This window comes from Nomascus leucogenys, chromosome 4, assembly GCF_006542625.1.
Source record: "Nomascus leucogenys isolate Asia chromosome 4, Asia_NLE_v1, whole genome shotgun sequence".
Taxonomy (NCBI): Eukaryota; Metazoa; Chordata; class Mammalia; order Primates; family Hylobatidae; genus Nomascus; species Nomascus leucogenys.
Genome location: NC_044384.1, coordinates 80431823 through 80449362, shown reverse-complemented (window position 1 = coordinate 80449362; position 17540 = coordinate 80431823). Strand labels below are relative to the sequence as shown.

At 52.3% G+C, this 17540-nt stretch overlaps 1 protein-coding gene across 3 annotated transcripts in view; it reads right to left on the bottom strand.

The window, feature by feature from the left end:
- CD6 (CD6 molecule) overlaps positions 1-17540 on the bottom strand; it is a 49211-nt gene that overhangs the window by 2696 nt on the left and 28975 nt on the right. Inside the window, exons 2-10 of one of the 3 annotated variants that reach the window (XM_003275241.3) lie at positions 11452-11520; positions 10185-10535; positions 9249-9560; positions 8231-8533; positions 6978-7043; positions 4205-4345; positions 3758-3853; positions 1830-1952; positions 134-205 (exon numbers count right to left, since the gene is read on the bottom strand). In XM_003275241.3, the coding sequence (XP_003275289.2) occupies positions 134-205; positions 1830-1952; positions 3758-3853; positions 4205-4345; positions 6978-7043; positions 8231-8533; positions 9249-9560; positions 10185-10535; positions 11452-11520 (1533 nt within the window). The remainder of the gene's footprint in view (positions 1-133; positions 206-1829; positions 1953-3757; positions 3854-4204; positions 4346-6977; positions 7044-8230; positions 8534-9248; positions 9561-10184; positions 10536-11451; positions 11521-17540) is intronic. The other 2 variants (XM_004087812.2, XM_004087813.2) reach the window with 2 other exon arrangements.

Genomic DNA, 17540 nt, shown 5'->3' with positions numbered 1-17540 from the left:
CTTACTGCCTATAGGATTTGTGAAAGTCTGGAAAGACTCACTGAGGGAGGTTCCTGCTGGAAGGTCTCAAGGTGAGCTGAGCTACTCTCTGGAGGTGGGACTGCCATTCACACCCCTCCCCAGCCTGACTCACCTTCCTCCAAGGGTGGCATCTGGAACCTGCTCTGCTGGACCTCCTCATCTGTGACCCGATGCCGCTGGGAATCTGCAAGCAGAGGCAGCGGTGGGGAGGGGTGAAGGCTCAACCTCATTATTTAGGAGCCTGGAGAAGGGGCTGGATTTACTGGGGCCTGGGGAGGCTGAATAGGGTGGGAGGACAACTCCAGAGGCAGAGAGGGCTTAGCATTTCCCATCAAATTCCAGGTTCATATCCCATTCCAGCAGACCCTTCGCCTCAATCTAGCCTGGGGCCAGAAACTCTAGTTCCCTACAACCCCCCAGCCCCCAGCCCTAGCTGTCCCTCCTGCTACTTAGAGAGGTATCAAGAGTCTGGGTTCTGTCCTTGTGACCTGGCAGCTCTAGGCAGGAGACGGACAGTTGTTTGCTCCTTCAAGAAGCCTTCCTGGAGTGAAACCCAGATGGTCTGGAATCACTGCATCACAGGCTCTGTGGCACCTTCACGTTTCAGAATCAGATTTATAGAGTCTTGAGGATATGAGTGTCTGGGATCTTGGAGTCAGCTCTTTTGAACCTGGTACCACTGACTTTTAATTTCAATGTTATAGCACTGTGGACTCTTAGTCTGGCATCTTATATGCCTGGGCTCAGAATCTCAGGTTCGACAGACACTTCATCCCTGTGGCTCCCAAACACTGGTCCACAGGCCAGAAGGAGTAGAATCATCTGTGTCCCACCCCCAGAAGCCCTGGGTTAGCAGGTGGGGCAGGGACGGCTGTCTGTTCCCCAATATCCATTCTGGCTTTTATCTGGACACAGCTGCCCAGGACAGAGCCTTCGTTTCCCTGCCTCTCTTGTAGCTAGTGGGTTTTCGTGCTGGGTGCTGGGTTGTGAGCGGGAATCTGTGGCCATCTCCAGCATCCCATCGTTCCCTTGCCCTTGCCTGGAGTGTGGACATGGAGGTGAGCCATTCTGGGCCATGTAGATGAAGGCAACATCTTAGGGACTGCAAAGCAGCAAGAAAGAAGGGGACTGGGCCCCTGCCAACCTCTCAGGACACTGTCATTTGGAGCTTTCTGTCACACACAGCCAAACTCCCATCCTGACTGATAACATTAGGTGTGGGGAGGGGCTCAGGAATTTTTGACAAGCTCACAAGTGATTCCACAATAGGGTGTGGGACACTCTGGTCTATTCCAACCTCCCAACATTGCCCGGGACCTGCCTTCACCATTATCTTTCCTCTTCCTATCCCCAGAAGGCAAAGAAAAGAGCTGGCTATGAGGCACAAGCTGGCATGAGCGTGGAGGTAAGGAAGTGGGTGGAGCTGATGGGGTCGGACAGGGCAGGATGGGACACGGAGGGATATGGCATGCAAGAACCCCTGCCAACTGTGTCTCTCGTCCACACTCCCCCAGCTCTTACACAGAGAGCCATATTTAGATGAATGTCAAAGGCCTGGTCTTAAGACCTTACATGGCCAGAGACAAACGTGGGAGAGACAGAGGTCAGAGTGGAGATGTCCTGAGACATCGAGATGACCCCAGGGTCACAAAGCACTGTGCAAACGTCAATGTAGGACCATTTACAGCCAATCCAGTGGGTAACCGGGGGGTTCTGTCCACGTCATGCAGGGGTTACTAGGCAGTCCCCTCGGGGCCCCCTCCCTGATTCAGGCAGGTGGGCCCTTGGGAGCCCGGCCAGGCACTCACTGTAGAAGGTGGTCAGGGCCACAGGAGGCTGGGCGCTGAAGTCATAGTGCTCATAGTCTGAGTCCGAGCCAGAGTCTGAGTCCTCAGGGGGCGGGGCCTGGACCTGGATGGGCAGCATGAGAACTGGGGAGAGAACAGAGTCGAGGGCATGGCAAAGTGGTGGGCGGAAAGGCGTAGGGAGAGATGGTAGAGAGTATGAACGGCAGAGGTGAGAGACAGAGTGGCAAGGGAGTACCAAGTAGTCCTTTTTTTTTTTCTTTCTTTCTTTTCTAGGAAAGGGTCTCACTCTGTTGTCCAGGCTGGAGTACAGTGGTGCCATCACAGCTCACTGCAGCACCTCCTGGGCTCAGGTGATCCTCCCACCTCAGCCTGCCGAGTAGCTGGGACCACAGGCATGCATCACCACACCCAGCTAATTTTTGAATTTTTTGTAGAGACAGGTTTTCACCATGTTGCCCAGGCTGGTCTCAAACTCCTGGGCTCAAGCAGTCCATCCCCCTCGGCCTCCCAAAGTGCCGGGACTACAGGCATCCACCAGTGTGCCCGGCCTGGGTAGCCCATCTTGTACAAGCCACCCAGTCTGAAGTTTCTAGACTAGTTCATTTCCAATATGGAGAACTAAACATTTATTTAGCAAACGCTTAACACAGTACTTACTATATGTGAGGCACTATTCTAACACTTACAAGTATTACCTCATTTAACCCTCATGATAACTCTGTGAAGTGGTACATTATTATCCCCATTTTGCCTTGGAGGGAACTGAGGCACAGACAGGTTCTTACCTGCCGGCCCAGAGCCGGCAGTCTGGCTCTAAACCTCTAGACTGTGCTATTCCGTGAGCAACTGCCCTGTGCTAAGCCTTGTGCTAGATGCTGTATTCACATTCTCTTCTCATATATATGGACTCTCTGTGCAAAGGATATTTATAATATTTGGCTGAGTTTTGTATTGGTTTTTATGTCATTGAACTCTTTTCCGATAAAGGTGATTGAAAATATTCATAATGCAAGGTGATTAAGCTCAAATTCCTCTGCAAGAGGTATAAATCCATATATCATAAAGGATGAATGACTGACCCTGTTTTTTTTTTTGAGACGGAGTCTTGCTCTGTCGCCCAGGCTGGAGTGCAGTGGCGTGATCTCGGCTCACTGCAACCTCTGCCTCCCAGGTTCAAGGGATTCGCCTGCCTCAGCTTCCCAAGTAGCTGGGATTACAGGTGCACGCCACCACACCTGGCTAATTTTTGCATTTTTAGTAGAGATGGGGTTTCACCAGGTTGGCCAGGCTGGTCTCCAACTCCTGACCTCAAGTGATCTGCCCACCTCAGGCTCCCAAAGTGCTGGGATTACAGGCGTGAGCCACTGTGCCCAGCCCCAATTTGTTTTTTTTTTTGTTTAGAAAATATGAACTATGAAATAAAACCACATTCTAGGAGAATCTTGATGGGGTTTCACAAGGCCAATTGGGCCAATTGGGCAGTTGGGTTTCACAAGGCCAATGATGGGGTTTCACAAGGCCAACTGGGCCAACGAGGCCAATTGGGCAATTGGGCAATTGGGCCTTCACAAGGCCAATTGGGCAGGACATTGATAGGGATGATGATATCACAAGCCTACTAGTCAACTAGCAGAGCAAAGCAGAACAGAGCTTTCCTCTGAGAACCAAGATCTAAAACGCGCTTAGCCTGTATTTGTCCAGAACTCAAAACTCTAGAGTCCTAGCGTGACTGAACTGGAAGGTCATCTGCCCTTCAATGTCCAGGGACGACTTGAGCCTGCTCAAGGTCCCAGGGCAGTGAGTGGGCTGGCCCAGATCTTATCTCCAGCTGTGTGTACGTCTTGGACCTAAGTGGTGCTGACCTTCCAGAAAACGCACCCTTCTTGTCCTCCCCAGCCCTCCCACACCCAGGATGGGGGACATCCTACCTTCTTTGGGGATGGTGATGGGGACCGGTTGATAGCTATTGCTCCCTGCTGGGATGGTGGTAGGTAGGTGCTGGTGGTTCACCATTACGGGGAGGGCTGAGGGAGGGGAGGCAGAAATTCTACAAGTCATTTTTTTGCCCTCTCCCAGTCTACCTGGTTCCGTTCTGTTCTCATTGACACACCACTCTCCTCATTCCCTCAGCACTTGCAGGCACATGCGTGAATGCACACACACACACGCGCGTGCGCACACACACATGCACAGTCTGGTCCTCCCCGCTGGTGGGTCCACAACTGCTGGGCATGCTGGGAAAATCCTTTCCACCATGGGGATCTCCCCAGGGCCAGGGCCGGGTGGCCATTGCTGGACCACGCCACTGCTGCTGGGGTTCTGCCAAGGCTCACATCCCCCTGGGATGGCCGTGGCTCCCAGAACCTTGCACTTACCATATTTTCCTTTAATTCTCAAGAGGATGAAGGCTATGAAGATGAGGGAGCCAAGGAGGAGAACTCCCAGAACGATGGAGGGGATGAGGAGCATTAGCTCCCGAGATTCCTTGTTCTCTATTTTCACTGTCACAGAAGATTCTGGAAACAAGAATTCCAATTCAGGAAGAAAGAGGAATGGGCACTCATCCTTCTTCTTGCCTTTCCATTCTCTGTAAAGCTGACCTGCTTCCCTTTTTATGTTATCTTCCTCCTTGCTTCCTTTTTCCAATTTTCCCATTGCTTTTAAGTGTGTGGTGTATATTAGGCGCTCAATAAATGCATCTTGAATGCATGAGCAATTGATTAAATGAATTACTGCCTGAAATAGAACTCTGGCCACCAGGCTGCAGAGATCTATCTGTCTGCTAGCTCTTTAGTATTTAGTCTTTGTTCAATAGACAACTATTGAGTACCCGCTGTGTGCCTGGCCCTAGACCCTGGGGCTACACATATGACAACAGTATCACAGGCCTTGAGGGGCTTTGTCTAGCGGAGAGATCAATAAGTAACCCAATCCAGTATGATGAGGCACCTGCTGTGATGGAGGTTTGAACAGCGACACGGGGGGCATGAGGCCCTACAAAAGGCACTTCATTCTCTGTGAGGGAAGACCAACACTGACTTCCCAGAGACAGTGACTCTGAGCCACCTCTGGGAGTGAACAGACCATCAGGAGAGCTGTGCCTGAGTCCCCCCTCCTTCCCACCAGACATCCCCTCCATGAGGACGGGAGTGGGGTCTGGGATTCAGGGTCTCCCACCTCTGCAGCCCCACTCTGGGGTGACTTCTTGCCTTCCCCCTCCCTCAGCCTCCACTCTGCTTAAAAGAATGCAAAACACAAGAATGGATACAGGGGTCAGTGAGGAGGGTTCCTGGAGTGAGCAGACCACAGGGCTAGATGACTAGTAGTGACAGCAACGGGGAGGGAGATGAGATCATCCAGACCTCTTTGCTGGGGGCAGTGTCTGCTTCCCCCGGGAGCAGTGTCTGCTTCCCCCGGGAGAGAACCCTCTCCCTGTCTTCATTTTCTCCTCTCCCCTCTCTGTCTGCAAATGGGGAAGTTTGGGCCAGGATGGGAGCTGGATCTGGCAGCAGGAAGCCGATGTGAGAGTGAGGCTGGGTGTTGCGGCCATGGGGAGACCCGTGAATGTGGGTCCAGAGGGCCGTGGCTGAGGGAGGGGCTGATGGACCAAGGGCCGGTGTGTGGTCCCTGGATCTCTCTTTGTGCTTCACTCTTTGCGCTTCACTCTTTGCCCTTCCAGGATGGCGTGGATCCCCACTCCAACCTCAGGAAGAGAAAGCATGTGCAGGTTGCCTGCAGGGCCTGGCAGGAGCTTGCCCAGCAGCCTGTGCAGTTGTGCATTTCATTTCCTGTCTGTGCTGTCATCTATGGCTAGGGCCTCTGTGCCCTCTCCCCAAACCCCTGTTCACTGCTTCTGGGTGTCTGAGAGAAGATGACAGAGAGCTAGGAGGCAGAGCAAGGGAATCTGGGCCAGCCCTTGTGGGTATCCCAGGACTGCAAAGGGGCTCAATGCCTGAACTAAATTACTCATAGCAACAGCAGACTTTCGGACAGTTCTGTCTTTGAGGCTCTTTTCTAAGTACTTTACAAAAATTAATTCACTGGAGCCTCACAGCAATGCTAGGAGAAAGGTACTATATGCTCATCACCTCCATTTTATAATTGAGGCATCTGAGGCTCAGAGAGGTTAAGGGTTGCCCAACAGGGCACAGCTAGCAAGAGGCACAGCTGGGAGTTGAGTCCTGGGAATCTGCTCTGATGCCAGCCAAGCTACACACAGCTGGTGGGTAAACCAAGAATGGATCTGGAATTCAGAGCCTTGGTTGTCAGTTCTGGCCAGCAATCACTAGCTGTGACTTTAGCCTCGGAGCCTCAGCTCCTTTCTTGATGTAAGGGTTATAATAAGACCTCTCCCATTTGGCTACTGACAGGATTAAAGGGTTGGGAAATAATGGCTATAAAGCACTAGGCCCAGTGTCTGGCCTGTTATGAACACAGGGCTGTGTGCCAGCATTCCCGCTACCCAGCTGGGCCAAGATCACCCTCCCCCTGCCGCCCCGACCCTGACCCTGACACCTGCTTGAGGTGGTATCAGCTCTCTCCAGCTCTTTCCTTCTTTTTTTTTTTTTTTTGAGACGAAGTCTCGCTCTGTCGCCCAGGCTGGAGTGCAGTGGCGCAATCTCGGCTCACTGCAAGCTCCGCCTCCCGGGTTCACGCCACTCTCCTGCCTCAGCCTCTCCGAGTAGCTGGGACTACAGGCGCCCGCCACCGCGCTCGGCTAATTTTTTGTATTTTTTAGTAGAGACAGGGTTTCACCGTGGTCTCGATCTCCTGACCTCGTGATCTGCCCGCCTCGGCCTCCCAAAGTGCTGAGATTACAAGCGTGAGCCACCGCGCCCGGCCTCCAGCTCTTTCCTTCTGCCCTCCAGGAGCTCACAGGAAAGTGGGGGAATGGACTTCTGTCCAGGAAGTATCAGGACTCAGTGATCTATGGGCTGACTTTGCAAGGCGGGGATGTAGAAAGAGCAGAAAGTGCTGCCCAGAGAGCCCCAGGGAGGCAAGTCCATTGGTTGGAGGTGGAGGATGAGGACCAAACCATCTTCCACCCCAACACAGGTGTGCACAGGAACACACACACACACACACACACACACACACACACACAGATGTCCAAGTCTGAGAAACCGCGTAGTATCCAGCAACACTTACCGATAGTGACTGTCTGAACACTTGCAGGGACTTCGGGAGTGGACAGATTGTGCAAACTCCGGGAAGCTGTCAGAAAGCACCGCCCAGTCACTCAATGCATGTTACTGAGCACCTACTGTGTGCCAGGCCTTGGGTTAGAAACTGAACGGGACAGACAAGTGACCCAGAACTAGGGTTGTGCTCCCATCAGGGGCACGTGGCTAAGGAAACTTACCTCCCTCCCCTCCCCCACCCCACAGTAAGGACGAACTCATGGGTTAAATGCTGGGAAGGCTCTTTGGTTAGAATAAAGGGCTAATAGAATTATCCCTTCTTTCTGTGTAAGCTGCTACAGACCACAAATCCCTTTTCCATTCAGTTTCAGTTTGTTCTTAATCAGCCTAGGGAGATGAAGAGCTGACATTGTCTTCATTATCATAATGGGCATTCCCATTGGGCAGGTATGCTCACGAAGAAATGAGCTTAAAAGTCCCTCAGCAGATACTATCAGGTTTCCCAGCTATCCTGCGAAGTGCCTAGTATCAGCATCCACACATGGAGGTTAAGGGACTGTCGGAAGCCTCCTTGCTCGTAAATGGCAGAGCTGGAATTTGTAACCAGGTGTCTGAACGCCGTAAGAAGGCAAATATGTTTCTTCAGATCTAACACTCACATTTTTTCAAACTTTAACACGTCGGAAATTGGGATCATGGCTTCAGTCATTACGTTTGGTGGTTTATTTTGGCAGTGTTTGCTCTTCTTTATGGTACATAAAATAATAATGGTGTGACTTATAAACAATGCCATCTTAGATTTGGTGAGATATAGTAGAACCCAACTCATACAGTGGGTATGAGGCTTAGCAGAAATAAGAGCTACTTAGTGCTCAACAATGCCTAGCATATGATCAGGGTTCCAGAAGCTGTCGCCGATATTATTACTAGGGCCTGCTAATATTATTTTTACTATCATCACCAGGCCTGGGATGGCAAATTGGTTTCAACTCTTGAGTCCATCCCAGTCAAGAGGAACCATTGCTTAGCATATAATGTCTTCATATATGATTCATCATTCTGGGGCTGAGTGGAGCATCTGAAAATACCTTGATGAATTAGCACTGTCTGCCTGGGCACCGTAAGGACAACGGTCCTTCTTATGCCATATGTGCCATTGCCGATCTGGTGCCTATTGTGGTACTTGGACTGTAAGTTTTTAGGACATGGATTCAGGTAGAATTCTGGCTCAAATCTGGGGGGTGGAGTAGGATGGGGTACCTGAGCAGAGGACCCTGGCTGCCAGCGACTGGCTGCAGAGGTTGGAGTTGTTGAACCGCCAGGAGCAGTTGGAGAGGGTGGGCTCCTCCCCGTTGCATGAGTAGTACATCCTGCCGGACAAGGAGTGGGGCAGCCCCTTGGGCCTCTCCACCGCGGTTCCACAGCCCAAGGACTGGCAGAGCACCTTGGCCTCCGATGAGTACCACTCACTGTCACATACTGTGTTCCAGACCCCTCGGAAGTGTACCTCCACCTGCCCCTCGCAGCGGTCAGCGCCCCCTGTCAGGCGCCAGGACTGGTGCTCTGCAGGGAAGGGGCAGGGGACAGAGTCAGGTCAGAATCCTTTGGGCAGAAATTCCCACCAGCCCAGACCCACCAGTGCAGGCACCAATGCAGCCATTTGGTCTCCAGATCTTGTGTCTTCTCCCTCCTGTGTCTGTCACCTGCCCCATCTGCTCTGGCCAACCCTGCTGTGATAAGTGTGGTCTGTGGAGCAGCAGCATCGGCATTGCCTGGGATCTTGTTAGAAACGCAGACTCTGGAGCTCTGCCTCAGATCTACTGAATCAGAATCTACATTTTAACATCCCCACCTCCCCCATCTCCTGCATATCAAAGAGAGGCACTGGCTGGTCCAGAACCTTCTGGCCTCACCTGGACAGACCAACAGCCTCCTCAGAGGCCTCCCTGCCTTCAGTCTCCCCTTGCTGCTTGAATGTAGGTGACCAACTCCCACTCGGGAAGAGTCTCACTTTTAATGTCACCCCTTCCAGGAGGTGGTCAGCCTTAGCCTACAGCTCCGCATTGCCTGCTGCCTCTAGACTCCACCTGACTGCTTTTCTTGGGGGCATTTACCACTTTCTCTCCTGAATTGTGTTTGTCTCAGTCTCATCTCCCCTCCTGAACTGCGACCTCTCAAGGGCAGGGACCACCTCTCCGCACTAACTCCAGGCTTGGCGCCCAGTAGGCCTATGGTGAGTGTTGGTGGTGACCGGGCTTCAGCGACTCCGCCCACTGACCTGAGCACACCACGCCCGCGTCCTCTTTGTGGCCGCAGTAGTGCTGTCCTGGCAGCCCCGGGCAGTCCCACAGGTAAGCTTCGGCCCCGGAGCAGTTCACCTGGTCCCGGTGGATAGGACCGCGGCCGGGCGTGAAGTGCAAGCCGGGCAGGGCCTGGACTGCCCAGCCGCAGCCCAGTTGCCTGCACACCACGTGGGCGTCCTCCAGGTCCCAAGTGTCATCGCACACCGATCCCCACTCGCCATGCTCCAGCATCTCCACGCGGCCGGCGCAGGCGCCGCCACCGTCCACCAGGCGCAGCGCGCGGTTCTCTAGGGGTGGGAGGGGGTTGTGGACGCTGGGGCATCCGGCCAGGAAGGGAGGGTTGGGGTGATGGTTGGACTGGCCAGAGAGTTGTGAGCTTGTTGTGGACCCAGTGAGAGGGCTGTAGCCGGGTAGGCAAGACTGGGAATCCTCCCAGGACTGCAGATGGGTTAGGTAGAGCCGCAGGCTGGTGGGAGGGACCAGAGACCTGGTGGGCGGGGCCTGGAGGGAAGGTTTGGGAGCCTGGGAGCCACAGCGCTAAGGGACCCTGTGAACCTGGGCATGTTTATGTATATGGAGAAAAGGGAGGAGAGACCCAGAGCGGGCGGGGACGGGGAAGCGGCGGGCCCAGTAAGTGGGGTTAGAGACCGGGTTAGCTTTGGGAACCCAGGGGTGGGACTAGGGGCCAAGTGTAGGGGTGGAGTCTGGAGGCCAGATCCGAGGAAACGCTCAGATCTGGAAATGACTCGAGGTCGTCCTCCGGTGTGGGAACCCGGTGCGTTTGCACTGGTAGGCGGTGGGGGTGGAGGTCTGGAGGGCGAGGCTTGGGTCCGGGGGCTGGAGCCAGGGGCAGTGGCTGAAGGCCTGGGGAGTGGGGCAGGTGGGGGCCCGTGTAGGGGGTGCGCTCGTACCTGCACAGGTGACACGGGCCCGCCTCCCGTCGCTGCGGCACGCGTGCTCCACCACCTCGCAGAGCCGCCACTCGGCGCCGCTGCACAGGAGGGCGGGCGCCCGGGCCAGAGTGGCATTAGCAGCTGCGCTGGTGTTCCCAGCTGCCGGCGGGGGCGGCAGCTCGGGGGTCGGCGGGACGAGCTGGGAGGCGGCCTCCGCCCCGCCGCAGCCCAGTGCTCGGCACACGGCCTCTGCGGCGCGGCTGTCCCAGAGCGCCCCGCACGCGGGCTCCCAGGACGCCTCGAACCGGACCTCCACCGTCCCGCTGCAGCTGCTGCTCCCGTTCGTCAGGCGGACCGGAAGCCGCTCCCCTGGAAGTGTCAGACCAGAGAGCTGAGACCGGTGGGGCCTGGGCCGGGGGTTGCCCAGGCTCTGCCACTGACTCTGTGCGTGACCTTTGACAACGCCCTGCCTGGCTTTGGGTCTCAGCTTTCCAATCTGCAAAATGGAGCCGGGCTGGCTCATCCCTGAGCCCACCTTGAGGCCTGACCCTGTGGTTCTCCTTAGAGTCAGCCGAAGGTGGGGCTCGGGAGTGACTCTAGAGGTTAAGATGGGTGACAGACAACCAGGGGTCCAGCCCCCCAGAAACCCTCTTCACTTGCTCCTGTCTCCAGGGGCACCTGTTTGTGAAAGAAAGGCAGAATTGTGAGTTCAGGGGCCCTGGTCCAGTGGGCGCATGCTTCCCCTGAAGGCCCCTCTGCTCCTCTGAGGGTACTGTCCTAGAGGCTGTCACAGTGACTAGGGAACCTTGGAGGATTGCGAAGGGGCTGGCCGTGGGGTTGATGTGGGCTCCTTCAGCTGATGGTGGTCCTCACTTCCCCAGAACCCCTTCTTTGGGAACCACCTGCCCCTTTTAGCCCAGGATTGTACCCCCAGTGCTAGCATGCAGCTTTGCATACAGTTGGTCCTTAATAAATGTCTGTTGAGTAAATCAAGGACCCTGCCTCCCCCACCAAGAACTCTAGCCTGTTCTTAACAAATCCTCTTAAAATGCTCCAGGCATACCTGCCCACCTGTATGTGACTCATCAGTGTCCTCTCAAAAATGGTAGTTCTACGATCTCAAAGTGAATTGATAGTGGAACTTCAGGTGATGGGTCAGGAAGAAGTGTTGTCTGAAGTCAGGGAGCCTCCCTGGTATCCTAAATGTCCATTTCCCTTCTTTATTACCCTGGGGGACCACCTACAGAACGCTGATCATGGACTCCCAGAGGGAATGTTTGCTCACCTGGCTCCCAGATCTCACTCTCTGCACTGCTGGTGTTGAGCTGGTCAGATGGGGCTGGAGACGGATGACCTGAAATGAACCAGCAGCAGCATGGTGGGTGAGTGAGCTCAGGCCCGGAGGCCACAGAGGCACCCTGATGAGCAGGGGGCACTTCTTGGAGCCTGTGGTGGCTACATGAGGCCTTTGGAAAAGACATGGTCCTCAACTTTGGGTGCATTTGCATTTGCCTCCCTTCAAAGTAGGGAAAGTTCTCAAACATTGGCATTTCAGGATCCTCCGCTTTACCTATTCATTGTACACACATCTTCAGAAATTGGAGTAGAACAGGGAGGAAAGGCAGTGGGCATTGGGGCCAGACACACAAAGTGGCTTCGTGACCATGAATGGGTGACTTCATCTTTCTGTGCCAGTCCCAATTTTTCAGCAATGATTCTTAGGAAAATATCGTGAGACTGAAATGAGACAGACTATGAAATACTTGACATATAGAAAAAGCTCGAAAATGGGAGTGACTTAGAAAAAGAAAATTTTGTTTGTAGAATTTGAGAATTTCATATCAGACTTTAGAATAATTGGCACATCCTGGACTGGGAACCACTGGATTGCAAAGTGCTTTCAGACACTAAGAAACTAGCATTCACTAAGGACAGGTATTTGCCTACTTGCATATATTATTCCATTTACTTTCTTTCCTTCTTTCTTTCTTTTTTGAGACAGAATTTTGCTCTTGTTGCCCAGACTGGAGTGCAATGGCTTGATCTCGGCTCACCGCAACCTCCGCCTCCCGGATTCAAGCAATTCTCCTGTCTCAGCCCCCTGAGTAGCTGGGATTACAGGCATGCGCCACCACGCCTGGCTAATTTTGTATTTTTAGTAGAGACGGGGTTTCTCCATGTTGGTCAGGCTGGTCTCAAACTCCCAACCTCAGGTGGTCTGCCTGCCTCAGCCTCCCAAAGTGCTGGGATTACAGGCGTGAGCCACTGCATCCGGTCTATTCCATTTACTTTCAACAACACAATGGGGCAGGTGTTAGCATTCTTATTTTACAGATTAGGAAAAGGAGGCTCCAAAAGCAAAAATCAGTTGTCTCTGCCAGATAGGGTCCATTTATTCCACCAGAGCTACTATCCATTCTGCCCTGGGAGGCTGACCTGTTTGGATTAACCCCTGTCTTCCTGGGCCTTATGGCTTCTGTCAGATTCAGCCAATGGGGAGCCTTAGCAGAGATAGGCAGAAGTGAGGAGAGCGAAGATGTGACGCTTATTTCTCTGGCCCCTCCCTGTGAGGTCCCTCGGGTAGTTCGTGTCCCTCATGTGAAGGACATTGCTTATCCAAGGTGACCTCTCCTTGACTGTCTCCTACTCGGACTCACTGACCACTCCCTGGTTGTGTCTCCTTTGGCCAGAAGTTGCTCTTAGATTCTACTTACTGCATTACCCTTTGTAAGTAGTTCTTCTGTAAATGAGTCCCCTTTAAATTCCTATTCTAGGTTTCCTCGTGGGACCCCGACTGATGCGTGGCCTGAGGCCACCCAGTGAGCAAGCTGCAGAGCCTGGATTTAAACTGTCTCCAAGGACTCGCCTCCCCTCTGGGCTGGGATGTTTGCGCTTGCAAAGCACAAAGGGAGGCTCTGGGGCAGGGACTGTTGTGGTTGTCTGTGAACTCCTCTGCATTTCCTGGTTTCTCTTACACTTAGGTTGGGCTGGTTGAAGCCTAGGCAGAAGACGTCTGCCCACTTTTGAGCCAAAGCAGGGAAGAGGCGGTGAGCCTTTTCCATTTACGTCTTCCCTGTTGAGGGATATTAGAGGCCCTGGGTTGCGGAGGAACTGCAAGAGGGAAGGGGATGTTGACCCAGCTTGGATTTTGTGTAAGGAGTAAGCCCTTGTCATGTTAAACCATGAAGATTTGGGGGTGTCCTTGTTGCTACAGCCTTGCCTAGCCTGGCCTGACTGATATAGTGGCTGAAGACTCGGACATGACCGCTACACATTCCTGGAGCTTCACCTGAGCAGATTCCAGGGACACACCCCCTGAGCCTGAGCTTGTGCGTGTGCACGTGCACACCCTGGCAGACAGCCCTCTCCAGGAAACGGTGTGGGCCTCTCCATCATCAGGCAGAAAGTCATCAGCCCTCTAATTGCTGTCCTCGCTAACTCCCTGGCTGTCTGCCCAGCCTGAGCCCCTGGAGGGGAAATGACTCCAAATTCAGAGCACGAACTCTGTGGCTGATGTATTAGAATGTTCAGCGCAAGAATTCAGATGCCCACAAGTTAGGATTTCAGAATCCCGGTTCCCACAGCAACGGTCCCAGTGCTCCAGCGTAGTTTTCAATGTTACTACATGGGGTGGGGGAGGGGGGATTGCACGATGGCTGCAGTGTGTATGACTGTGAGCTGTGTGCATGTGAGTGTGTGTGAGGGACTGTGTGCCTATGTGATTATGACCGTGTGTGAATGTGATGTGTGTGGGGCAGGGGGGCTTTAGCTCTGCTCTGTATCATCTCTCTCTCTGGGTCTGGAAAACCACTTTCTCATGCATAAAGACAAAAATGTGTTCTCCTAGATCAGAAAACCCTAGAGGGCAGGGCCCACGGCTGGGTCAGCCCTGTGTCCCCCACAGTGTCCAAGGCAGTGTTTGTTGATTGACTGAATGAATGAGTGAGCAGCAGCTGCCAGCTCCAAGGCAGCTGGTTGAAAGCAGATAACCTCGAGGGCTTTATTTTTGTGTCAAGCATCCTCCCATCCCCTATCCCAAGAAGGGAACTTGGCTTCTCTGTTCTCTGACCTCTGTGCTACAGGAACAAAAGCAGAAATTACCTGGAACCGTCTTTCCATCCGGGCCTCATTTCACAGAGGGCCGAATGCAAGATCAGCATTTCTCAGACATCATTATCACCTTTTTTGTTTTGAGATAGAGTCTCGCTCTGTCGCCCAGGCTGGAGTGCAGTGGCACCATCTCGGCTCACTGCAACCTTCACCTCCTGGGTTCAAGTGATTCTCGTGCCTCAGTCTCCCGAGTAGCTGGGACTACAGGCGTTCGCCACAATGCTGGCTAATTTTTGTATATTTTTTGTAGAGACGGGGTTTTCCCACGTTTCCCAGGCTGGTCTCGAATTCCTGAGCTCAAGCGATCTGCCCATCTCAGCCTCCCAAATTGCTGGGTTTACAGGCGTGAGCCACTGCGCCCCGGCCCATTGCTACCAGTTTTGCCTGGCCCTGTGCCTCACACTTTTCTTTAAATTGGTTCACTTTTTTGCTGCAATAAATTTATTTGAAAAGGAGCCTGCTATGGTTTGAATGTGTTCCAAAGTTCATGTGTTGGAAACTTAATCCCCCAATGACCTGTGTTGAGAAGTTGGATGTTTAAGAATTGATTTGGGCTGGGCATGGTGGCTCACGCCTGTAAGCCCAGCACTTTGGGAGGCCACGGCGGGCGGATTACCTGAGGTCAGGAGTTCGAGACACGGCCAACATGGTGAAACCCTGTCTTTACTACAAATACAAAAATTAGTCGAGTGTGGTGGCACACGCCTGTAATTCCAGCTACTCAGGAGGCTGATGCAGGAGAATTGCTTGAGCCTGGAGGCAGAGGTTGCAGTGAGCTGAGATTGTGCCACTGCCCTCCAGACTGGCCAACAGAGCGACACTGTGTCTCAAAAAAAAAAAAAGAAAAGAAAAAAAAGAAAAGAGTTGATTAGGTCATGAGGATTCTGCCTTCATGAACGGATTAATGCTGTTATCATAGGGGTGTGTTGGTTATTGCAGAAGTGGTTTTGTTGTAAAAGTGAGAGTTCAGCTGTCCCTCGCTCTGTCTCTCGTGCACTCTCTGGCCATGTGACACCTTCCAATGTGTTATGACGCAGAGAGAAGGCCCTCATCAGATGTGGCCCCTAGATCTTGGGCTTCCCAGCCTGCAGAACTATGAGAAATAAATTTCTTTTTATTTTAAATTACTCACTTTGTGGTACTTTGTTACAGCAACACAAAACAGAGTAAGAGCAAAGCTTTACCCTTTCCTGTGAATTTGCTTTTTTACATCATTAAAGACACCTGAACATAAAAATGTTCACTGCAGATTTTTTTTTTTTTTTTTTTGAGACAGTGTCTCACTCTGTCACCCAGGCTGGAGTACAGTGGCGTGATCTTGGCTGACTGCAACCTCCACCTCCTGGGTTCAAGCAATTCTCCTGTCTCAGCCTCCCAAGTTGCTGGGATTACAGGCGCCCACCACCACACCCTGCTAATTTTTTTGTATTTTTGGTAGAGATGGGGTTTCTCCATGTTGGCCAGGTTGGGTCTTGAACACCTGACCTCAAGTGATCTGCCTGCCTTGGCTTCCCAAACTGCTGGGAGTACAGGCATGAGCCACCACACCCAGTCCACTGCAGATTTTTGAATGGCAAAAAGTTAGAAACAGAGTGAATGCCCATTCACAGGGGAAACAGCTGAATCAATTACGGTCCATTTACAGGGTGGCATCTTATGCAGCCTTTATAAAGAATGAAATAGACCCAGATGGGTTGGCAGGATTTCCAAGCTGTGTTGAGTAGGGAAAGCAAGATGCAGAGAATAAAATGTAATATGATGCAATTTTTGTGAAACAAGGCCAAAAAAACCCCTCTGTGAACTGGTATGATTACAGGAACATGAAGATAAGTGTGGGAGAACACACAGCAGATGATCAAAATGGAAAAATGAAAAGAGTGGGCTTCAGGGGAAGGGGCCAGGCAAGGCCAGCTCCACGGGCTGGTGGACTGTGCACAGGGCCCCGTGCTTAGAAGGAACCAGCCCTTGCTTGAATCCTCTGCTGTTGCCATCTTGAAATGCCTCATAATTTGTTGAACCAAAGACCCTGCATCTCCATTTTGCACGAGGCCCTGCAAATTATGCAGCTGGTCATGGGACACAGTCACAGCCATGGAAGATAGTGGGAGGAAAAGCAAGCAATGAAGGTAAAAGGTTGTACTTTAAAAATCATGTATGATATGATTCTATGTATGTAAAATTAGGTATGTATATTGATATGAAAAAATTAGAAGATATTAAAACCTAAAGGGACGATGTATATGACTTGCCTAAAATAGAAGGTAATTGTAAAAACAAGCATACTAAAAATAAAGCCATGTTAGAGATGTTAAAAGACACATCATTGGCCAGGCACGGTGGCTCACGCCTGTAATCCCAGCACTTTGGGAGGCCGAGGTGGGTGGATCACAAGGTCCGGAGTTCGAGACCAACCTGGCCAATAAGGTGAAACCCTGTCTCTACTAAAAATACAAAAGTTAGCCAGGTGGGTGCCTGTAGCTGCAGCTACTCGGGAGGCTGAGGCAGAGAATCGCTTGAACCCAGGAGGCAGAGGTTGCAGTGAGCCGAGATCACGCCACTACTACACTCTAGCCTGGGCAACAGAGCGAGACTCCGTCTCAAAAAAAAAAAAAAAAAAAAAGACACGTCATCATCAGACTATCTGATAGAATCAGAAGGAATGACAGAACATTGCAAAATAATAATTATTTAAACTTTTATTGCCACGTGATTCAGTGTTATTTAATGCTAAGTTTATTCACCACCTGAAATTATACTTTGTGCCCCTGAAAATCATCTCTAGTTGTGCCCCAAATTCTGGAAAGTGATGGAACAAGACAGGGAAGGGATGGAGGGGAGCGGCTGGTTTGAGAATAGGAGAAGAAAGAGGTTGGGAGTGCCGACCCCAGCCCAGGAAGCAGGTGGCTTTTTCAGGCCAGTTCCATGCAGAAGTCCCCGAGTGGGACAGGACCTCCGATGGGGTAGTCGGAAGAAGACTCCAGTAGAATGGGCTGCGGAGGAGACTGTAAGAACAGGAAGAATGAAGGCACGAAAGAGCCTCGTTGCCTGGAATCTGAGAAAACGAGACACTGAGACTCCTGTTGTGTCACCCAGGCCCCTGAGATGTCCCATGGGCATCTGAGAGGTGAGGGACTTGTGGAGAAAGGAGGCATAGACATCGAGGGAAAGCTGAGCCTCCCACTGGCCAGCCCAGTGTCAGAGCAAGCCTGGTAGGAAACTTTTAGGAACAACGAGGCACTCCCCAGAATGCCGCCCTGGCCGTGC